The following is a 19601-nucleotide window of genomic DNA, read 5'->3' on the forward strand; positions in this document are numbered from 1 at the left end:
ACACACACACACACACACACGCATACAGGTAGGCAGTTCTCACACTGGTCTGCAGGATCACTAAGCATACGGTGAGTCTGGGCACTGGTCTTTTCCATTTGCATTTGGGCCAGACATCTGAACCTGAAACTGCCCCTTCAAGGACACCGATGAGATGCCAAGTTGGAAATAGAACGAGAAACAGGAAATGAGTCACTTCAGCCTTTCACCAAAATAATCCTCAAAACTGTTTATGTCCTCTCTTGAAAATTACCTTGTCATCACCCCTGTGAGATAGGTGATTAAAACTTAGTTTGCTGCCTCTCTCTCCCTCCTCCTCTGGAATCTCTCTCCCTCTCATTATCCGTCGCCATCTCTCTCTCCTCTTTTTCTCTCCCGTTCTGTCTCTGCCCACAAGTCCCCCAAACCACTGCTCCCTCCCTCTCAGTTCAGTTCAGTTTAATATTATTTTCTTTATTGAAATACATTTTCTTTACTCATTACCAAAGCATATTACCCAATACAAAAAAGGGAAACTAATAACAGATAACAACTGTAATGGATCTAAAACAGTGAGTGTGCAGTATATACAGAGCGAAACCCCCTCCCCTCTCTCTCTCTCTCTCTCTCTCTCTCTCTCTCTGGCAGCAATGGGTCTGCCGGCCCAGGTTGAGGAGATGTCCCCTCTCATCCCCTCGCTGGAGAAGTCCCTGGAGGAGATCATGGAGCTGGCCGAGTCGGGCATGCGCTACACCCAGATGCCCCACGTGATGGAGGTGGTGCTGCCCATGCTTTGCAGCTACATGTCGCACTGGTGGGAGCACGGCCCCGAGAACAACCCCGAGCGGGCCGACAAGTGCTGCACCTCCCTCACCTCCGACCACATGAACACCCTGCTGGGCAACGTGCTCAAGATCATCTACAACAACCTGGGCATCGACGAGGGCGCCTGGATGAAACGGCTGGCAGGTACGAACTCTTAAATAAACACACACACACACACACACACCTTTCTGCATTATGGCCCCAATTCCTCCGCTGGAGCTTACCATAGGGAGAATGTGGTGTTAGTTTTGGAGTTGCTCTTGTTCATAAACACGTGCTACAGTGGCTCTTCATGCGAACTTTACGAATGAATTCTGGCTGACAAAAGCTAATCAGAACCCAGCAATGACTCCCTTACCATTGTTCACAGGTAAGGGAGATATTGGTGAGCTCTGATTGGCAGTGGGAAAGAAAAATAAGGGTAAGCGTGGCCCACTCGTTCCACTGGACTATCAAAGTGTCAATCTCCCCACCCAGTGTTCTCCCAGCCAATCATCAGCAAGGCCAAGCCCCAGCTGCTGAAGACCCACTTCTTGCCACTGATGGAGAAGCTGAAAAAGAAGGCAGCGACCGTGCTGCTGGACGAGGAGCACATGAAGGCAGAGGGCCGGGGCGAAATGTCAGAGGCGGAGCTGCTCATTCTGGATGAGTTCACCATCCTGGTGCGGGACCTGTACGCCTTCTACCCGCTACTCATTCGATTCGTCGACTACAACAGGTACGCCAGGTGCTGTTGGCCGTGCCGTGCCGCTGTGTGTCAGCACTCCTGTCGCACATCTGGGAGTTTGATGTTGCCTCCCTTCCTGATAGCAAGAAATTTCATGAATTATCTCTGCGTCATAGGTGTTCCAAAACATTGACTTCAGTTAATGTTCTGATCACAGTAAACATTAAAGAGCGATTTCAGTACGGAAACAGTTGTAGTGAAACATTTTCCAACATTTATTAAGTCTTCTGTGAAAAATAATATGCATTTAGCAAACCATCAGCCCTGTGTGAATGAGTAATCTAATGCTAATTTGAAGTTTTCTCTCATCAGATACTTAGAAATGCATGCAGTAGCTTGGGGAAGAATGAGTTTAGGCGAATTAATTTGAAATTGTTTTTCTTTCAGGGCAAAGTGGCTGAAAGAGCCGAACCCAGAAGCAGAGGAGCTGTTCCGCATGGTGGCTGAAGTTTTCATATTCTGGGCCAAATCTCATGTGAGCAAAAAACATCACATCTCAAAGTGATCTTACACTGAATGCAGCCACTTTGGAACCTCTGGTGTGTCCATACATATCACCACATTTACATACCCATAGCTGAGGAGACAGCATTGCCCTGAAGTCTACAGTTACATGCAAAGCGCTGTGTAAACCATACAGTCTCTGTATCTCATTTTGACCCACAACTCCAGAATTTCAAACGGGAGGAGCAGAACTTTGTGGTCCAGAATGAGATCAACAACATGTCCTTCTTGATCACCGACACCAAGTCCAAAATGTCGAAGGTGAGTGGCTTTTACGTTTCGGCAAAGAAACGTGTTCGTAAAAACGTACGCGTGTCTGTGTCCCTCCATTGTCTAGGCCCTTCTGAGAGCGAAAAATACTACCATCCCCATGACAGCATCATGCTCCCGCTCATTAACTAAGGTTTCTGTCCTCAGCAAGGCGTGGCTCAGCCAATGAAAGCCTACCAGGCTGAAGTCCTAGACGCTGATTCCCAAGAGATGGAATTCAGACTGAACACTGGAAAGCATCAGAATTCTATGACATGGTGTCTCTTGCAGCTACAAGCAGTTTTCCCTTATTTTTGTTGACACTAAGCTGATGAAAGCTGCAGTATGACATTTCTCATTCTGTATTTTACAATTCTGATCCTTTCCTGTCGTCAGCTCTAATTATTGAGTTATACTGTAGGCTATCATTGGATAAGGCCTGTCTCTGGGGATAAGAAAACACTGTGAATGAAGGGGGGCATCCTTTTATCAATACATGTCTCCTAAACCAAAGCTCACCTGCAATAAATCCATTTGTGACAGTTGCAACTGTCTCCTTCGGTTTTCCGTACCAACATTTGTGTAGCAAATCCAGGATAGAAATGTCCAAGGAACAGTACAGAAATTCACACCAACCTGTGGTGCAGTGCAGAAGGGAAACGTCTTGTGGAGACGAGCGGGGACGAGTGGGTACAGAGCAGACACCTTCGACTAAAAGTAAATACAACTGTTGGTGTGCAACGGGTGCGAAGAAATGTATGAATGCCAGGGCACACATAAAATTTATTTAACAGTACAGCCATAAAGCCTAGAGTGTGAGTGACGCACCAGGGTTTGAGCCATACCTCTACAGTGTGTACCTTTGAAGTTATTAGGCTTAATTTAAGAGTAGTAGAAGCAGACATTTTTGCATTTTTTGGCTTGTGACACTGAGAGGTCACACCGAGTGAAAGTGGCCTGTTTGTGCGCAAGGCATGCTGGGAGTGCTGTGTCCGATGAGCACAGAGAAACCTCGCCGCTCACCGCTCGTAACCGATTTAACTCGCGTGCGTGCAACAGGGAGCCATGTCTGACCAGGAGAGGAAGAAGATGAAGAGGAAGGGTGACCGCTACTCCATGCAGACCTCTCTCATCGTGGCAGCGCTGAAGAGGCTGCTTCCTGTCGGCCTGAACATCTGTGCGCCCGGAGACCAAGAGCTGATCGCTCTGGCGAAAAACCGCTTCACCCAGGTAGATACACACGCTTTGGCCGGGTCTGCTCACCTGCTCACCTAGAATTAAAAACTTCCAAGAGCTCTCCTCTGAGAGATGGTTTTTGCCACACAGTTATTATTTCCCATGCACTGCTAATTGGAGTTTTAAAATTGGAAATTTTTTGGTAAAGGTCAAAAAACATTTGAATCTGAATCACAGTAAAAGCACTCAGCAAATCAATGGCCTGTACAAGGCAAATTTATAAATCCACGGCACTGTGTGTCCAAGTGAACACCGTAGTTGCTGTTTTAAACCAGTTGTTTAAAACTGTTGATATTTAAACTTCAAATATTTTGAATGTTTTTCAGTTAGTTGGATTCTATGGATTAATTCTGCATGCTTTCTCCATTCAATCTGTCTTGAAATTCGCCTTGTTTTTAGAATGGCAGATCTGAACTGGACTCTTTCCAGAAGGATTTTGGCTCCCTTGTTTTACACGCAGCATCTCAGTATGTTGGTAGTTAGCGTACTGTCCGCTCTCGCGCTAAACTCTATGTGATTGTGCCCAACAGAAAGACACGGAGGACGAGGTTCGAGAGATCATCCGAAATAACCTTCACCTGCAGGGCAAGGTGAGCGAGGAGGCGAAGTGCAAACATTTTCCCTCACCGGTCTTCTGTCTCTGTCCTAACCCATTGACATCATCGGCATGGACTCACTGCATGTTACTAACACTCCATTGTCTGTCTCCTTCCTCTGCCGGGCTTTCTTTGTCTTTCCAGAAGGGGGGGGGTGGGAGAGTCACAACCCTTTGCGTTGCAGATGATATGATTCTGTTGAATGAACCTAACAATGGCCAGCATGCACATTTTTCATACTCCAACGTTTTCAAACAGACACCGGCGTGCGTGACACATCAGGGTGATAGCCATGTCTGTGCCTGTTTGAACTCGACCTTTAACACCAAGAGAAACAGGAAGAGGCTGGCGTCATGTGTTCACCACCTGCCTGTGTTATCGCGCCCAGAGCATGCCTGTGTCCCTCCATTTCACTGCTCCCGTTTCTTTCTCTGTGTCCTCCACCCTCCACTCTCACGTGCATGTTTTGCATGTCCCCACCCCCGATCCTACCCCTTTCCCCACCCCCAGTACCGGGTCTTTCATTTCAAGAGGCTGGTAAAGAAACTGATCATTGTGATGAAGTGGAGGAAGACCCGGCAGGCCAAGCCCCCGGGCCTGGAGCTGGCGAGCCACAAGCGCGCGACCATGCGTAAGCGATCCACCACCCTGGACTCCTCCCACCGGGTGCAGAGGATGCCCCTGTCCGCCATAAAAAAGTCCTCCTCCGTGGACCTCATTGGGAAGCAGGGCAAGGCCCCCGTGCGCTCCTCCGACGCCGCGGTGGTGGCCAAGCTGAAGGAGGGCCAGCAGGCTCTGCAGAACATGTTTGGGTCTAACACAGTGCTGGTGGGTACTCACTCATCATGCTGACCCCTGTGTGTAGAACCCCGCGTTAGATACGGGCGTGTGTCCGCTGTAAGGATGACGCTCGAGCTTCGCTCTCTTGCTGTCCTCATGTGCTTCCTCAGTAAACAGTTGTGCGGGACCCCCGAGTGGCTCAGTCGGTTAAGGTGCTCATTAAGAGTGTAGACCAAGTCCAATGGCCCAAGATGTCGTAAGTTCAAGTCTGGGCTGTGTCATGAGCCGACGATGGCTGGGGGTCCACAGTGACAGGACATAACTGGCTCTGCTCCGCTGGGATAGGATGGGTTTTGTCAGCCAGGGTCCCTTTGCCACTCTCCGCTCAGTAGCGCCCTCTAGCACCCTCACCTTGCGTCTCCCATGAGTTGCTCAGATGACATCAGTGGAGCCACGCTCCTGGCCTCCCTTTGTTGTTTGCCCTCCTGTGGTGCACCCTGGGAATTGTAGTGCCGAAAACAGCTGCTGGCTGCATGTGAGTAGGAGGATTGCATTCCCTGAGCTTCAGTGCTGTTGTACAAGTGTACACTTAATGGGTACAGTAAGACAGGGTGAAAAACACAGGGTGGATTATAAAAAAGCAGCAGTTTGCAGTACAAAGTTCTGCATGCATAGTCATTGCCTCAGCCTCAGGCTCTTAGAAATGTGCTTTTATGTGTAGAAGAAAAGATGATTGTTAGTGCAGTAGTCACAGCGCAGTTCTCTAAACCTTATCTAAAGACCCAGATTAGCAATTTGCTCTGTGAGTATATTACACAGAATACAAGGTGGGCATGGTATCCTTTGCCTCCATATGGGAGGAATTCTCAACATGCGGACCAGAGGGAAAGCTCAGCCAGCCACAGCAAGGGAAACTGCTGTCGCTGAAAGAGATCAAAGGTGCCCTGTTTGGCACAAGGAGCCCCACCCTTCTACCTCTGTATGTCATGCCGTTTCCCCCCTCTGCAGCTGGAGGACCCTGCCATTCGGTGGCAGATGGCCCTGTACAAAGACCTGCCCAACAGGAGCGAGGACACCTCCGACCCCGAGAAGACTGTGGAGAGGGTTTTGGACATCGCCCATGTGCTCTTCCACCTGGACCAGGTGGGTGTGGAGGGGAATAGATGGGTCCTGGGCCAACATCAGGACGCTCCTGCTTGACTCTGCTGACTCTTGTGTAAACCATGCAATGTTCTGTTTGGATTTCCAGCTATTCTTCTGAGCATAGTGTGTAGTTACATTACATTACATTATTTTCATTTAGCTCTAGAATGACGTACATATGTTACAGTTTTTACATGTTATCCATTTATACAGCTGGATATTTACTAAGGCAATTGTAGTTTAAGTACCTTGCCCAAGGGTACAGCAGCAGTGCCCTAGTGGGTGAAATCGAACCAGCAACCTTTTGGTTACAAGCCCTGCTCCTTACCGCTATACTAGTCTTATTTGTAATCTGTATGTGGCTTGTACAGCTCTGTATACGTGGAAGACAAATTCCATCTCAGTGAAGGTGCTGTCATACAGCTTGTGACTGCCGGGACTTAATGATGGTGATGATAGTGGTAACAGTGTTACTGCTGCAGTGATCATCAAAATAACGTAATGCTATCTGTGTGTGTGAACATGTGCCCCCCCCCCCCCCCAGGTTGAACACCCCCAGAGGAGTAAGAAGGCCGTGTGGCACAAACTCCTCTCCAAGCAGAGGAAGCGAGCTGTGGTCGCCTGTTTCAGAATGGCTCCTCTCTATAACCTGCCCAGGTACAGAGTGGCTTGTTTTCAAATTCATGATTCAACAAATGTTTTATGACAATAACTTACCCAGTTACACAAGAGACCTGGAGTGGCTTCCTTTCTAATTCAAATTCCTATTCAACGAATGGTTTAGTTTAATGACAATAATTTACGCAGTTAGACAAGATGCTAGGAGTGGCTTGCTTTAAAATTCAAATTGAATTGTTTTGTTAATGTTTTATTAATGACAATAATTTGTGCAGTTACACAAGACACTTGGAGGGGCTTGCTTTCAAATTCAAAATCAAATTCAACAAACGCATTATTTAATGACTATAACTCACCCAGGTACAGAAGACAGTCAAAATCCAGTGGCTTGCGTTCAAAGATGTGTTTGTGTTGCAGTGGACATACTGACAATATACAAGGAAGGATACAGCAACACAGCAGCAAGACAACAATACAGTCAAACTAGAAAGTATTCACTCTCCCCACCCCAAGAGACACTCAGGCAATTCATTAGCAATTATTGTGATGGTTATTTTCCTTTCATGCGCCGTGGCAGGAATGGACAGCTTAGCTGCCATCTCCACAGTTTTCTGTAGGTAAAAATCTGAGCCGCTCATAAAATACAGATGGCTCATTCGCTTGTAATGATTTCTGTCTGCAGGCACCGGGCTGTCAACCTCTTCCTGCAGGGATACGAGAAGTCTTGGATTGAAACAGAGGAGCACTACTTTGAAGATAAGCTAATAGAGGATCTGGCTGTAAGTAGCGCCATTGTTTGCACAGTGTGTATTCTGAGGCGACGCATGAAGTGGCACAGCAGGAAGTCCTATTCAATCCGCACAAATGCCATTTTGCACATCTTGTTTTAGACTGGGGAAATTAAAACGCTGTCTTGTCTTGATGCCGAATTTCATCTTGACGAGCGGTATGCGGACCGCGGAATTGCTGCCGCAATTAGGGCAGATGCGGCGCCGTTTTTAGTATGCATTGTTTGAGATGGATTGTTTCCGAAAGGCCGACGACACCAGCACCCTGTTCATAAAAAGCACATCTGTGCACTGCGGTGTTCCTTTGGTTGGCTGGTGGAGTCCATCATGGCTTTAATGAGCTAGACTCCTCTGCTTGGGGTGATTATCCCGCTGTGTGCTGGTTTGGGGGGGGGGGGGGGGGTGTGAAGGTATGCCAGATGGAACTCAGGGGGGCTTTTGGAATTTCAGAAACCCGGAGGGGAGGAGCCATCAGAGGAGGATGAGGGGTCCAAGCGGATCGATCCTCTTCATCAGCTGATCCAGCTCTTCAGCAGAACTGCCCTGACAGAGAAGTGGTGTGTGTTGCTGTCTGGTGATTTCGGAGAGGGAGAGGGAGAGGGGGAGAGAGACACAGGGAGAGAGAGGGCAGGAGGGAAAGAGAGGTGGCCCAAGAGAGAGATATGGGGAGGAAGAGATAGCGAACGAAAGATGAGAAGGGATAGAGAAAGAGGGAGAGAAAGTGAGAAAACGAGGAAGGGGACAGAGACAGACAAACATTTTAAGCACTCATCTCAGAGGGACTAAGAAAGAGGGAGAGAGAAAATACAGTTGTCACCAAAATTGTAACAACTGAAATATAAGAAGTGTACAATCTGTAGTACAGGTCTGACAAAAGTCTGGCTCCACATAAATATATTAGCCATATACTGTATTACCTCCCTCACTATAAAGGACTTTGAGGTCCATCATAGGTTCTATATAATTACAATTCAATTCATTATTCATGTGAACTGTATTTGACATAGGATGGCAAATAAGCAGAAAATGTATAATGACAGTTCCCATTTTATTAAACACACTTTCTTTTCCCCCTTGCAGTAAGCTGGAAGAAGACAACCTGTATATGGCCTATGCTGACATCATGGCAAAGGTACAGGCCCGTTTTGATACCAGCTGTTGTTGTATATTGTCATTCCTTGCCTGTAAGATTTCTAAATGCATTGGTCAGACTGCCTTCTGAACTAACTCTGTTTTGTTTTCACAGCTAATGTTATTTTAAACCTGTATGTTTCTCTTAGCAATAGAGGAATTGGATTTAATAGGCAAGCCAACACTTGTGTGAAATGGCTGTTCTGTCACGTTGAGCAGCATTAGGGGAGGACAGCCCAGATAGGGGTTGCTTTTCTTCTTCCCTCCGAATAAGGACTCTACCCCCATGCTCTGTTTTAATCCCCCCCGCCAGAGCTGCCATGACGAAGAGGACGAGGATGAGGACGGCGAAGAGGTGAAAAGCTTTGAAGTAGGTGGCTTAGTCTGGCTCCGTCCGTGCATATACCTTTGCCCATTCTCCAAGCATTTTAAAAAAAGAGACTTTTAAAATGTGGGTCCCTCCTCTTTTTGTTTGGCCATGGCTTGCATCTGCTTTCGTGCGGCTCAGGGACGGCATGCTTCTGACCCTTGACCTCTGTTACGGACAATAATGAAATGTGCTCACGCACACTCTCATCTTGCCTCTCCCCTCTGTTCTCACGTGTCCATGTCAACGTGAATTGCAGATTCAAAGGTTCAAAGATTTGAATTGGGCTTTCTTTGGCACAACACAATGCTCAACATTAACAAAGAATAATAGCATGTGGTATTTTCCTCACATTTTCTGTAAAATTGGATTTAAAAGGCACTACTCAATCTCGGGCATAAATGTTCAAAGCATAATAACATCACAACAGTACTTCCATTCGAGGGATGTTCCTTTGTCATACTGTGAGCAACTGTGACATGTTGTTAATACACTAATTCCATTTCACCAACAAATGGGGACTATTACTGTCATTATTGTGTTCAGATTACATCTTTTGTTTATTTTACGTGTAACATTTACATTATAAAATAGTGTGAGTAGTGACATGGGGGTGTACAGCTAAAGGGTTTGTTACTTGCAAATTTCCTTTAATGATCTATTTGGATGTAACAAGCTGTAACCACAGGCTTGACTATCCACAGGGAGAAAAAGAAATGGGCCAATAATTAATTAGAGGTGTGGCGCTTTTCTATATTCGTATAGAAAGAAAGAAATGGGGAGGGATGACCAATTATAGTTAATTGAGCATGGCAAAGTGCAGAAGATGTAATCTGACTGTCACTACAAGCTATGCTTTTACAATGGCTGGTGTAAGGATTAGAAACTACCTAAAGTGCTATACACTTTGCGCAGAAAATGTGACACTATTCGATATCTGCCTACATCTGCACCGTATAGTGTGTTAAGAACACCGCAGGTATTTGCAGTTGCAGTTGAGTTCGTCGTTGTGGAGTGAATCGCAGTTCAGATTTCATTGTGTCACAATATCTAATATATGAGGTTAAAGAGAAGGCGAGGGAGTGAAGAAAAAACCCTACGTTTCAGCCGTATAGAGGCTGTGATTAGCCTTGATGGACTGTGCAGTGACTGCAAGGTAGAGATGGGAAACACAGACACAGATGACTGCACTATCAGCATGGCTGCATATCCATAACAATGCTGCTCAAGTCGCTTCCATTGCTTTCCTTTTCTTATTCCGCCCCACAGTACTGCTGTCTGGTTAGTTAAGAGTAGCAGCTCTCTACTGCAGTATGAAATGATTAAATTTTGTTTCCGCAGCGTGATATAATCAAAGATTTAAGCAACAAAATTGCCAACAAGGAGGAGAGCTCTCTGGTAACAACACTCAGTGTCTGTGTCGGTTGCATTTTTTTGAATTGTTTTTTTTTTTTTTTTTTTTTTTTTAACTTTCTTTAATTTATATTCGATATTCCTTGCAGTTATTCATTCGTTTGAGGCATTTCTTCCTCTCTTCCTATCTCTTTCTCTCTCTCTTTCTGGTTTTTCATGTCCTGTGAAAACCAGTACCAAGAGCCTTCGTTTTGTTTCGAAAGCTCTTCCATCCCCTTGTGTCTTCCACATACCTCAGATGGAAATTGTGAAGCAGCAAAGCCAGTGCGAGAGCGCCCCCTGCTGCCCCCCTCCCACCCCCTCACCCTCCCTGTCAGAGTTGTGCCTTTGTGCTGCTGCTGCAGTCATCCATGTTCGGCAGACGTGCTGCGGACATGACACCCACCTGGTCTCATGTCCCAGAGAACTGAGCTTACAGCCACCATGCCATGTGATAGGCCACACGGCACCTGTGTCCATGGGGCTCTGTTGCAGCTTTTCACCCGAAAGAAACGCCGTTGGCTTCACTGCATGCCCTGAATTTATCACGTACACATAACAACGGAGTAACACGTACATATAGCAGTGGAGTTTAAATTCCCCAAACGCCTATGACCAGCTCATGTTCTGCACATAAAAATGGAATTGATTGGTGGTTTCTAGAAGCACCCATGAGGACAATGCCTATTACGTTGAAATCATTTAGCAGACACTCTTATCCAGAGTGACTTACATAGGTTACAGTTTTAACATGGTATCCATTTATACAGTTGAATATTTACTGAAGCAGTGGGGACTTGAACCAGCAAGCTTTCAGTTACGAGCCCTGCTCCTTAAAACTATGCTACACTGCCGCCCATACCCACTATGTAATTGCAGTGTAAAATGAGATGTCCATCTGTTAAGAATGGTTCTCTCGCAGTGACAGGAACACTTTATAATGGTCATGGAACCACGTTTGACATCCCATCGCCCACTTAATTCTCACAGGACAGTAGAGGGAGTCTAACTAGCCGTACAAAACCTCACGTTGGGTCAGAGGCATTCTTAGACACTGGACAGTTTTCACAAATATTTCTGCAGAAAGGCGAATTGAACCGGCAGCTAGGGCAGTGCTCTCTTTCTGACACGATGTGACACTTCATCGCGCGCCCTCAGTCCTGCAGCAGAGCCTCATGGGAGCACAGGTAACCCAACTGCCAGGGCAGCGAGGTCCCGGCGATGACGGCGTACCTCTCTTCTTTCCTCCCAGGAAAAGGAAATGGAGAAGCAGAAGCTGCTGTACCAGCAGGCCCGGCTCCATGATCGGGGGGCCGCTGAAATGGTCCTACAGACCATCAGCGCCAGCAAAGGTAACCCCCCCCCCAAACAGCAATAGGCTGGATCTGGTCACACACGGAGTCAGCCAACAGCAATGAGCTTCATAGTTGCACTTCTACTCTCTCATAGCTGGAAGTGACACATTATAGATAAATTTCAGCTAGCAGGAAGAAAACAAATGGCTCCCTTTTTTATGAAGATGGGTTTAATGGTTTATTAAGTTTTCCTGATGGCCATGACTCTGACAATATCTGATTGTGTTTCCATCACCTCTTTCCTTTTGTAACTTCACACTGTTTTGAAGAAACTACATTTGCTTCATCAAACAGTACAACTACCATTACTGCTACTACTGCTGCTACTAATAATAACAGCACTAATGGTGATCATTACCGTTATCAGTTTTTTATCTCAATTTCATCCTTCACCATCAGGTGAAATGGGACCGATGGTGGCATCAACACTGAAGCTGGGTATCGCTGTACTGAACGGAGGAAATTCAACCGTGCAGCAGGTAGGCGCTTCTGCTGATCACCATCGAGCGAACAGGAAAAGGAATAATGAGATACGAGCAGCCCGAATTAGCCTAATTATCCGGCATGCTGCATTTCCATCCTGAACAATGAGCAGCATCCTGTACAGATTGTCCTGTAGATATTAGAACCCCTGCATGCCCGACTCCTGTGGTTTTTAGAATTTGCATTTAAAAAAACAAAATCACGTGAAAAACACGCTCTTGTTCTGTTGTTGGTAGAAAATGCTGGATTATCTAAAGGACAAGAAGGACGTGGGCTTCTTCCAGAGTCTGGCGGGGCTCATGCTCTCCTGCAGGTAACCCCGCCCGCCCCCCTCTCTCTTTTATCTCTCGCTCTTTTCGCACCTCCGAATGACGCGAGCAGTCCCGCGTAAAGGGGGCTCCCACGCGCGTGCTGATCTCCGTCTCCCTCTGCCTTTTTTTCTTTCAGCGTGCTTGACCTCAATGCCTTTGAAAGGCAGAATAAAGCCGAAGGACTGGGGATGGTGACGGAGGAGGGCTCAGGTACTCACCGTTGAGGGAAGAAAATGGGAATCAGTAGCACTTGTGTCAAAATCAATTTTGCATCCATCTACTGACGGCAGAGGAAGAGTATGGAGACTAGCAGCCTGATAATGAAGTAATAAGAAAGATATATGTGTAAATGTAAATCTGTACTCAAAATATAAATATAAGTCTGCACTCAAAATGGTATTATTTTTGAAGGGTTTTGCATAATATCTATGTCTCATACGTCGCTGAATAATAGAGTAGAGGTTACACAATAAGATTATACCTTGTACACGGAAAAAGCATATCTCCATTTTTCATGATCTGCATAATGTATAGAAAATTACAGTACATGGAAGTGAAAGAGCATTGTGAAATAAGATTAGGGAAACACTGTTTCTAATATCCAGATTTAAGAAAAATACAAATAATGAGAAGTAACTTAATAATACACAGAAAATGTCACACTGCTGAAATCTCTTGAATTTCATACACATAGACTTCAATTATTATGCTTAGGAAAATTCAACCATTCAGTTTTTTATTGCTGTCGGATCATCATGGTTTTTAGTTTACTTGTCCTATTTTTTTTTTGTCATCACATTGATGTAAAACATTAGTTAAGTTATATTGCACATTATTGTGAAAATACAATAAGCCCTGAACAACGTCTTTGCCGTCCACATTCATGATCATTTTTTTATTTCCTGTACACGTCAAGGACGTCTCTGTACTATTTTATTTATTTATTACCCTTTATGTATGTATATGATTGTCAAAAATGTTATCTTGGCAACTGGCTGTATTGTCCTCTATGTAAATGGGTTTATATTCACAACCAGTGAAATTGCTAAATTGTGAATTTATAACTTGAGTAAGTTAGTCTACCAAAATGAAAAGCAAACATGTATGAATCAGACATAATCATGAAAATGATTATACATTCTCCTTTATTATTATGTATTATTTCTTTAAGTAAGTAACTTTTTGCAATAAGGGTACTATGACAAAAATGGGTTACATTGCCCCTTTCAATAAGTACAGCAAAGAAGTGTGCAGTGTTTTTTTTTTCCTAGGGCTGTCATAATTTAACAGTGCCAGTCCAAATAACACAAAATATGACATACATACTGACATATATGCCGACATTTAGGGCATTTTCTTAGAAAACCCTCAGAACATGGAGATACAAAGCTATGACACTGTGCTCTGCTCTGTACTTATTGCTCTCCGTGAGTGAAGTGGATGAAGATTGAGATTTACTTAATGACTGGTCACAGTGAGATCACAGTGAACGTCCAAATATTTGGGAAATGCACTTCAGCAGTTATCAATCAGTGTTGTTTTTGTCCTGTACAAATGTATGAAAAACCTTAGTCAAAATGTGTAGGCAGTCTGCATTTGTTTTTCTCTCCCATTGATGTTAAGTTTTAATTCATACTTTTTAAGTTAATGTTAAATAGGTGGGGTTGGTCCCACTCTGTGATAACCATCAGCAGATCCAAGCAGAGTTGTGTCATTGTCTGTGGACGAAAAAGCGCCTCCTTTTTTGTCATAATACCCTTTGAGGAATTCTGAACCCTGTGCAGTATTATTTGTTTTGCTCTGTTAAACTTGGCACACTCTTCTTTTCTGCACTGCATTTCACCCCCGACTGATTTCTCTGCTGAAAAAAAAAAAACAAAACAAAAAAAGAAGCAACAACTGAATACTGAACCTATTTGTAATCTGTTTGACTTCTTACTTTTTTCTTTCCTTTTTTTTTCCTTTTCTTTGGTTTATTGTTACTGTCTTCCCCTCCTCAGTCATCACTCATGAGCGTGGTAATTATAAACTCTGCCATTTCCCGCCGTTAGCTTTGTGTCAGGTCTGTCCAGGTCCTGAGTCCAGTTCCCTTTCCCCCCTCCCCCCAGCTCCCCCCCCCTCCCCTTTGCCTTAGCACGATATGATCTGTTTCTGTTTGTACAAAGTAATGCTGTAGTGCCCTAGCCAATCACGCTGTTTTTGCCTCCCTCTCAGGATTTGCACAGTATCTGGCACTAGATGTAAGAGCAGTGATCTGTCTAAAGTGACCCAGTCTTTGCAGTGGTTTGGATGTTTTTTGGAGATGATCTGTGGCCTACTCTTATCTGTTAGTCTGTTGTGCATTCGGTTCGTGGCTTCGTGGCTGCGCTGATTTGTGCAAGTGGAGGATTCTCGATACCAGTGTCTCCCAAGTACACCAGCTGTCGACTCTTGTGTTCTGTGATGTAGTCAATGTTGTACCCTTTTGCGTTTTTTTTGTTTGGTTGTTTATTTCTATTTTATTTGTTCTTATGTGTCTTGACCGTTGTTTATTTTGATGACCCCAAAGATCAGTGTTGTGTTTTGGAAATGATATTGTATTTTCCATTCATGCATTTTTGTTTTTTTGTTGAAGTTTCATGTTTTGAACGCTCTCAAAAAGATCAAATCTGAAAGACCGAAAAATGATATACCAGACGAAGCATAGACCAATCATAGCATATCCTTCACTAATCTTCATACAGCTAATTATACAAACCAATACAAGCATCACGTCAAATTATTAGGTGAAGTTCAAACACAAAGCTCATAAAGTTACAAGAGAAGCATGTTTTCATTTGCACACAGTAATAAATTTTGCAAAGGATGTCAGAGCACGAGTTAAAAATACTTTATTGGCAGCTACTGGACTTGTTTTAATTACCATTCTCTTTAATAAACTATTTGTTGAGAATTGCCAGCTGGCACAAAACACAATTTGCAGTCAAAATTTAGCTCGCAAAATATAATTTATCCACAGTCCTACTGCTACTGTATGTGTAGCTCAACAATTAGACTTCTGATCTGGTTTATCATTGAGTTAGAAATAAGCCTGAAAGTGCACCGTACACACTCTTATGTTGATTACAATATCGTTAAACAAAGTAGTGTGAAGGCATATGTTAAATCATATCAATATGGTGTAGCCTTATTTATCATAACAACACTGCTTTAGACCCAACAGAGCTTGGGGTAGAGGGGGGCTGTCCTCACTAAATGATCTGCAATGCCTGTATGCTCACGTTCTTAATGACAGAAGCTACTGTTTAAGGCTAAAACAAACGATCACAGATTTATCATCTGTCAGAGTGAGGCTGCATTCTAATGAGGGCAGGAAAGAGCAGTCGAGCCCAAGAGGGCTTGGCAGGACAGGCTATTTCTTCAACTCAAGCACTTTCAAGCCTGTTTGGGGGCAAAAAATACCTTTGTTTCTCGTTCCATGTGAGATTTTACCTGTTTCTGTTCCGTTTATACATGAGCATTATACATCACAGAATATTCATCAGATCACATTGTCATCCTCGATCCATCTATATTCATTAACCATGGCACTCCCATTTCACATGGTTAAAGGCAGCATTTTACTGCAGTGTAATGCCAGTGTTAACGTCCCCTCCTCAGAACAACCCAACACGCATGGTTAACAAAAATGCGAACCGTTCTGACAGCCGCAAAAATAGAATAATTTCTGTCAATTTGTTTTGCCTTCTGTAAATAGTACCATGTTTATATTGTGATGAAATATTCAAATATGTGAAAAATATGCCCTTTATGAAAGAGTATTATTGACATTCTGTGAATGGCATCGTGTAAAGAATGCTGAATTTATTTATGGACACCAGCTAATATGATGGATAAATGCCATCTCGCGCAGGGATGCCAACTTCAGGAAATGGTGAAGCTGCTGAACACAGGTTCGCACATGCATTAAATGCTGCCGGTCATTCACCTTCTCCCAACCCCCATGTTTCTCATCCATTGTAGCAATTTAATGCTCTATGAGCTGTCTGAGAGGTGTATGGCTCATACGCCTCTGATAGAGCAGTAGTAAAGATTTCCAAAAAAACAAATAAAAAAGACTCTGCTTCAATTATAATGTCGAGTGTGGTTTTTAATGGGTCTCTGTTGGTTTTGCTGCACTTTGCAGGGGAGAAGGTGATGCAGGACGATGAGTTTACCTGTGACCTGTTCCGCTTCCTTCAGCTCCTGTGTGAAGGACACAACTCAGGTGAGAGCTGCTGCCATCCCCCCTCCCCCCCTTCCTCTACCCCCTATCCCCACCACAATATCACTGAGTTTGCCTGTCCTGTCCTCCAGAGTCAGCTAGTGTATTCTTAACACAACCTTCACTGCCTGCTCCAATTTACTTCAGAAAACCACTTTGATAATGCACTTTTAAGCATTTTTAAACGAGCCGAAAAGCAAAACTGTGGATGCGTCATTTCCCTTTAAAAAAGATATTATTCATGCCTCGTGAACTTGATTGCAAATGTCATTGACAATGATGTTTTCATTTTTCACTTGTTTGCTGGATGACATTAAAAGGTAACTTCCCTGACAGAATTCAATTTGTTTTACTGTTCCTGTTTAATGGTCACCTCCTGTGTGATAGATTTTCAGAATTACCTGAGAACGCAGACCGGAAACAACACAACTGTCAACATCATCATCTCAACAGTTGACTACCTTCTCCGTGTTCAGGTGAATATCTACGGAATCAGCAAATTGTCATTTAACATCAGTACACCCTCCCATAAAGACAGCACTTAAAAACCACGCCGATACAAACAACCAAACAATCTCCCCAACAGTAATTTCTTTCATATCCCTACAGGAGTCAATCAGCGATTTCTACTGGTATTACTCTGGAAAGGATGTCATTGATGAGCAGGGACAGCGCAATTTCTCCAAGGCGATCAATGTGGCCAAACAGGTCTTCAACACGCTCACGGAGTATATACAGGTAGGGTTGAGTAAAACCCCCAGCAATAACAACAGCACAGCTAATCGAAGAATGCTGCGATTTTTAACACAGTGTGATACACAATGATTTCATGATATGTGCTCTTTCTGCACCAGGGTCCATGCACTGGAAACCAGCAGAGCCTGGCTCACAGCCGGCTGTGGGATGCAGTAGTTGGGTTCCTCCACGTCTTCGCACATATGCAAATGAAGCTGTCACAGGTCTGCATAAAACCTGAGAAGCATCCTGCCTTGGTTTACTCATTCATGTTCTTTATAATAAGAGTGGTAACTGCTGTTTCCATGTTCTTTGATGGGTTACATTTTCTGTTATATTTTTTTTCCAGGACTCTAGCCAGATTGACTTGTTGAAAGAGTTAATGGATCTCCAGAAGGACATGGTTGTAATGTTGTTATCCATGCTGGAAGGTGAGATTAGACTGTAATTAAGGGGGGTGAGACAGGATCATTTTTTTCTGAGGTCAAATTAATGGGTTTAAATAGATATGGTTGAAATGTGCTTAGTGCTGATTGCCTGTAATTGAAATGGCACATACATTACTGTATAGATAGCTATTTAATGCACTTGCTGCTGCATGTGTCTATTATCCTGCACATCGTTTGTAAGGTATGGGTAATGTACCTGAGTGACTTTGATTTTACATCACATAAATGTCCTTGCTCTTCTGTAGGAAATGTGGTTAATGGAACCATTGGCAAACAGATGGTTGACATGTTGGTGGAGTCCTCGAACAACGTGGAGATGATCCTCAAGTTCTTCGACATGTTCCTCAAGCTCAAGGACTTGACGTCGTCAGACGCCTTCAAGGAGTATGACCCTGACGGGAAAGGGGTGATCTCCAAGAGGGATTTCCACAAAGCCATGGAGAGCCACAAACATTACACTCAGTCGGAGACCGAGTTCCTGCTCTCCTGCGCCGAGACGGACGAAAACGAGCTCCTGGACTACGAGGAGTTTGTGGAGAGGTTCCATGAGCCGGCCAAGGACATCGGCTTCAATGTGGCCGTCCTGCTGACAAACCTGTCCGAGCACATGCCGCACGACACGCGGCTGCAGACCTTTCTGGAGCTGGCGGAAAGTGTGCTTAACTACTTCCAGCCTTACTTGGGCCGCATCGAAATCATGGGCAGTGCCAAGCGCATCGAGCGCGTCTACTTTGAGATCAGCGAGTCCAGCCGCACGCAGTGGGAGAAGCCGCAGGTGAAGGAGTCCAAGCGGCAGTTCATCTTCGACGTGGTCAACGAGGGCGGCGAGAAGGAGAAGATGGAGCTCTTCGTCAACTTCTGCGAGGACACCATCTTCGAGATGCAGCTGGCCGCCCAGATGTCGGATATCGGCGAGCGCTCGGCCAGCAAGGAGGAGAGTGAGAAGGAGAAGCCGGAGGAGGAGAGCCCGGAGATGGGCTTCTTCTCTGTGACCACGGTGCGGACGGCGCTCCTGGCGCTCCGCTACAACGTGATGATACTGATGAAGGTGCTCTCCATGAAAAGCCTTAAGAAGCAGATGAAGCGGATGAAGAAGATGACGGTGAAGGACATGGTGATGACGCTGGTCTCCTTCTACTGGAGCCTGGTCATGGGCCTCCTGCACTTCGCCTTCAGCGTCTCGCGCGGCTTCTTCCGCATCGTCTGCAGCACCTTCGTAGGTGGCAGCCTGGTGGAGGGGGCCAAGGCCATGAAGGTGGCCGACCTGCTGGCCAACATGCCCGACCCCACGCAGGACGAGGTCCGAGGGGAGGGCGACGAGGGCGAGAAGAGGCACGCCGACAAGTCCTCGGCCGAGGAGGACCTGGCTGACCTGGCAGTTGCCGCCGATGACACAGACCTCCTCTCGGACATTTTCGGGCTGGACCTGAGGAGAGAAGGAGGGCAGTACAAGCTGATGCCTCACAACCCCAACGCCAGCCTGACGGACTTGCTCAATGCGCCCGCGCCCCCGGCTCCCTCGCCCTCACCCGAGCTCCGGAGACGGCATCAGGTAGTTCACAATTATTACAGGCAGTTTTAATGAAAGATTTGCAGCATGATAAGGTAAACCTGCAGAGGTAGATAACATTGAGATGTGCTTAATCACTGTCCTTTATCTATCTCGTGACTAGAATGTACTGTGCCCATT

General features: G+C 45.1%; 1 protein-coding gene across 1 annotated transcript in view; it reads left to right on the forward strand.

Annotated features, from left to right (window-relative positions):
• Positions 1-19601, forward strand: part of ryr2a (ryanodine receptor 2a (cardiac)) — a 167242-nt gene that overhangs the window by 136643 nt on the left and 10998 nt on the right. The window contains exons 67-90 of the mRNA XM_036525633.1: positions 628-948; positions 1282-1522; positions 1919-2006; positions 2204-2296; positions 3344-3514; positions 4051-4110; positions 4627-4944; positions 5905-6039; positions 6584-6696; positions 7340-7436; positions 7896-8002; positions 8526-8577; positions 8890-8946; positions 11588-11687; positions 12090-12169; positions 12410-12486; positions 12621-12694; positions 14485-14502; positions 16650-16730; positions 17115-17203; positions 17337-17465; positions 17582-17686; positions 17812-17893; positions 18157-19463. Of these exons, the coding sequence (XP_036381526.1) occupies positions 628-948; positions 1282-1522; positions 1919-2006; positions 2204-2296; positions 3344-3514; positions 4051-4110; positions 4627-4944; positions 5905-6039; positions 6584-6696; positions 7340-7436; positions 7896-8002; positions 8526-8577; positions 8890-8946; positions 11588-11687; positions 12090-12169; positions 12410-12486; positions 12621-12694; positions 14485-14502; positions 16650-16730; positions 17115-17203; positions 17337-17465; positions 17582-17686; positions 17812-17893; positions 18157-19463 (3995 nt within the window). The remainder of the gene's footprint in view (positions 1-627; positions 949-1281; positions 1523-1918; positions 2007-2203; positions 2297-3343; positions 3515-4050; positions 4111-4626; positions 4945-5904; positions 6040-6583; positions 6697-7339; positions 7437-7895; positions 8003-8525; positions 8578-8889; positions 8947-11587; positions 11688-12089; positions 12170-12409; positions 12487-12620; positions 12695-14484; positions 14503-16649; positions 16731-17114; positions 17204-17336; positions 17466-17581; positions 17687-17811; positions 17894-18156; positions 19464-19601) is intronic.

This window comes from Megalops cyprinoides, chromosome 1 (assembly GCF_013368585.1).
Source record: "Megalops cyprinoides isolate fMegCyp1 chromosome 1, fMegCyp1.pri, whole genome shotgun sequence".
Classification (NCBI taxonomy): Eukaryota; Metazoa; Chordata; class Actinopteri; order Elopiformes; family Megalopidae; genus Megalops; species Megalops cyprinoides.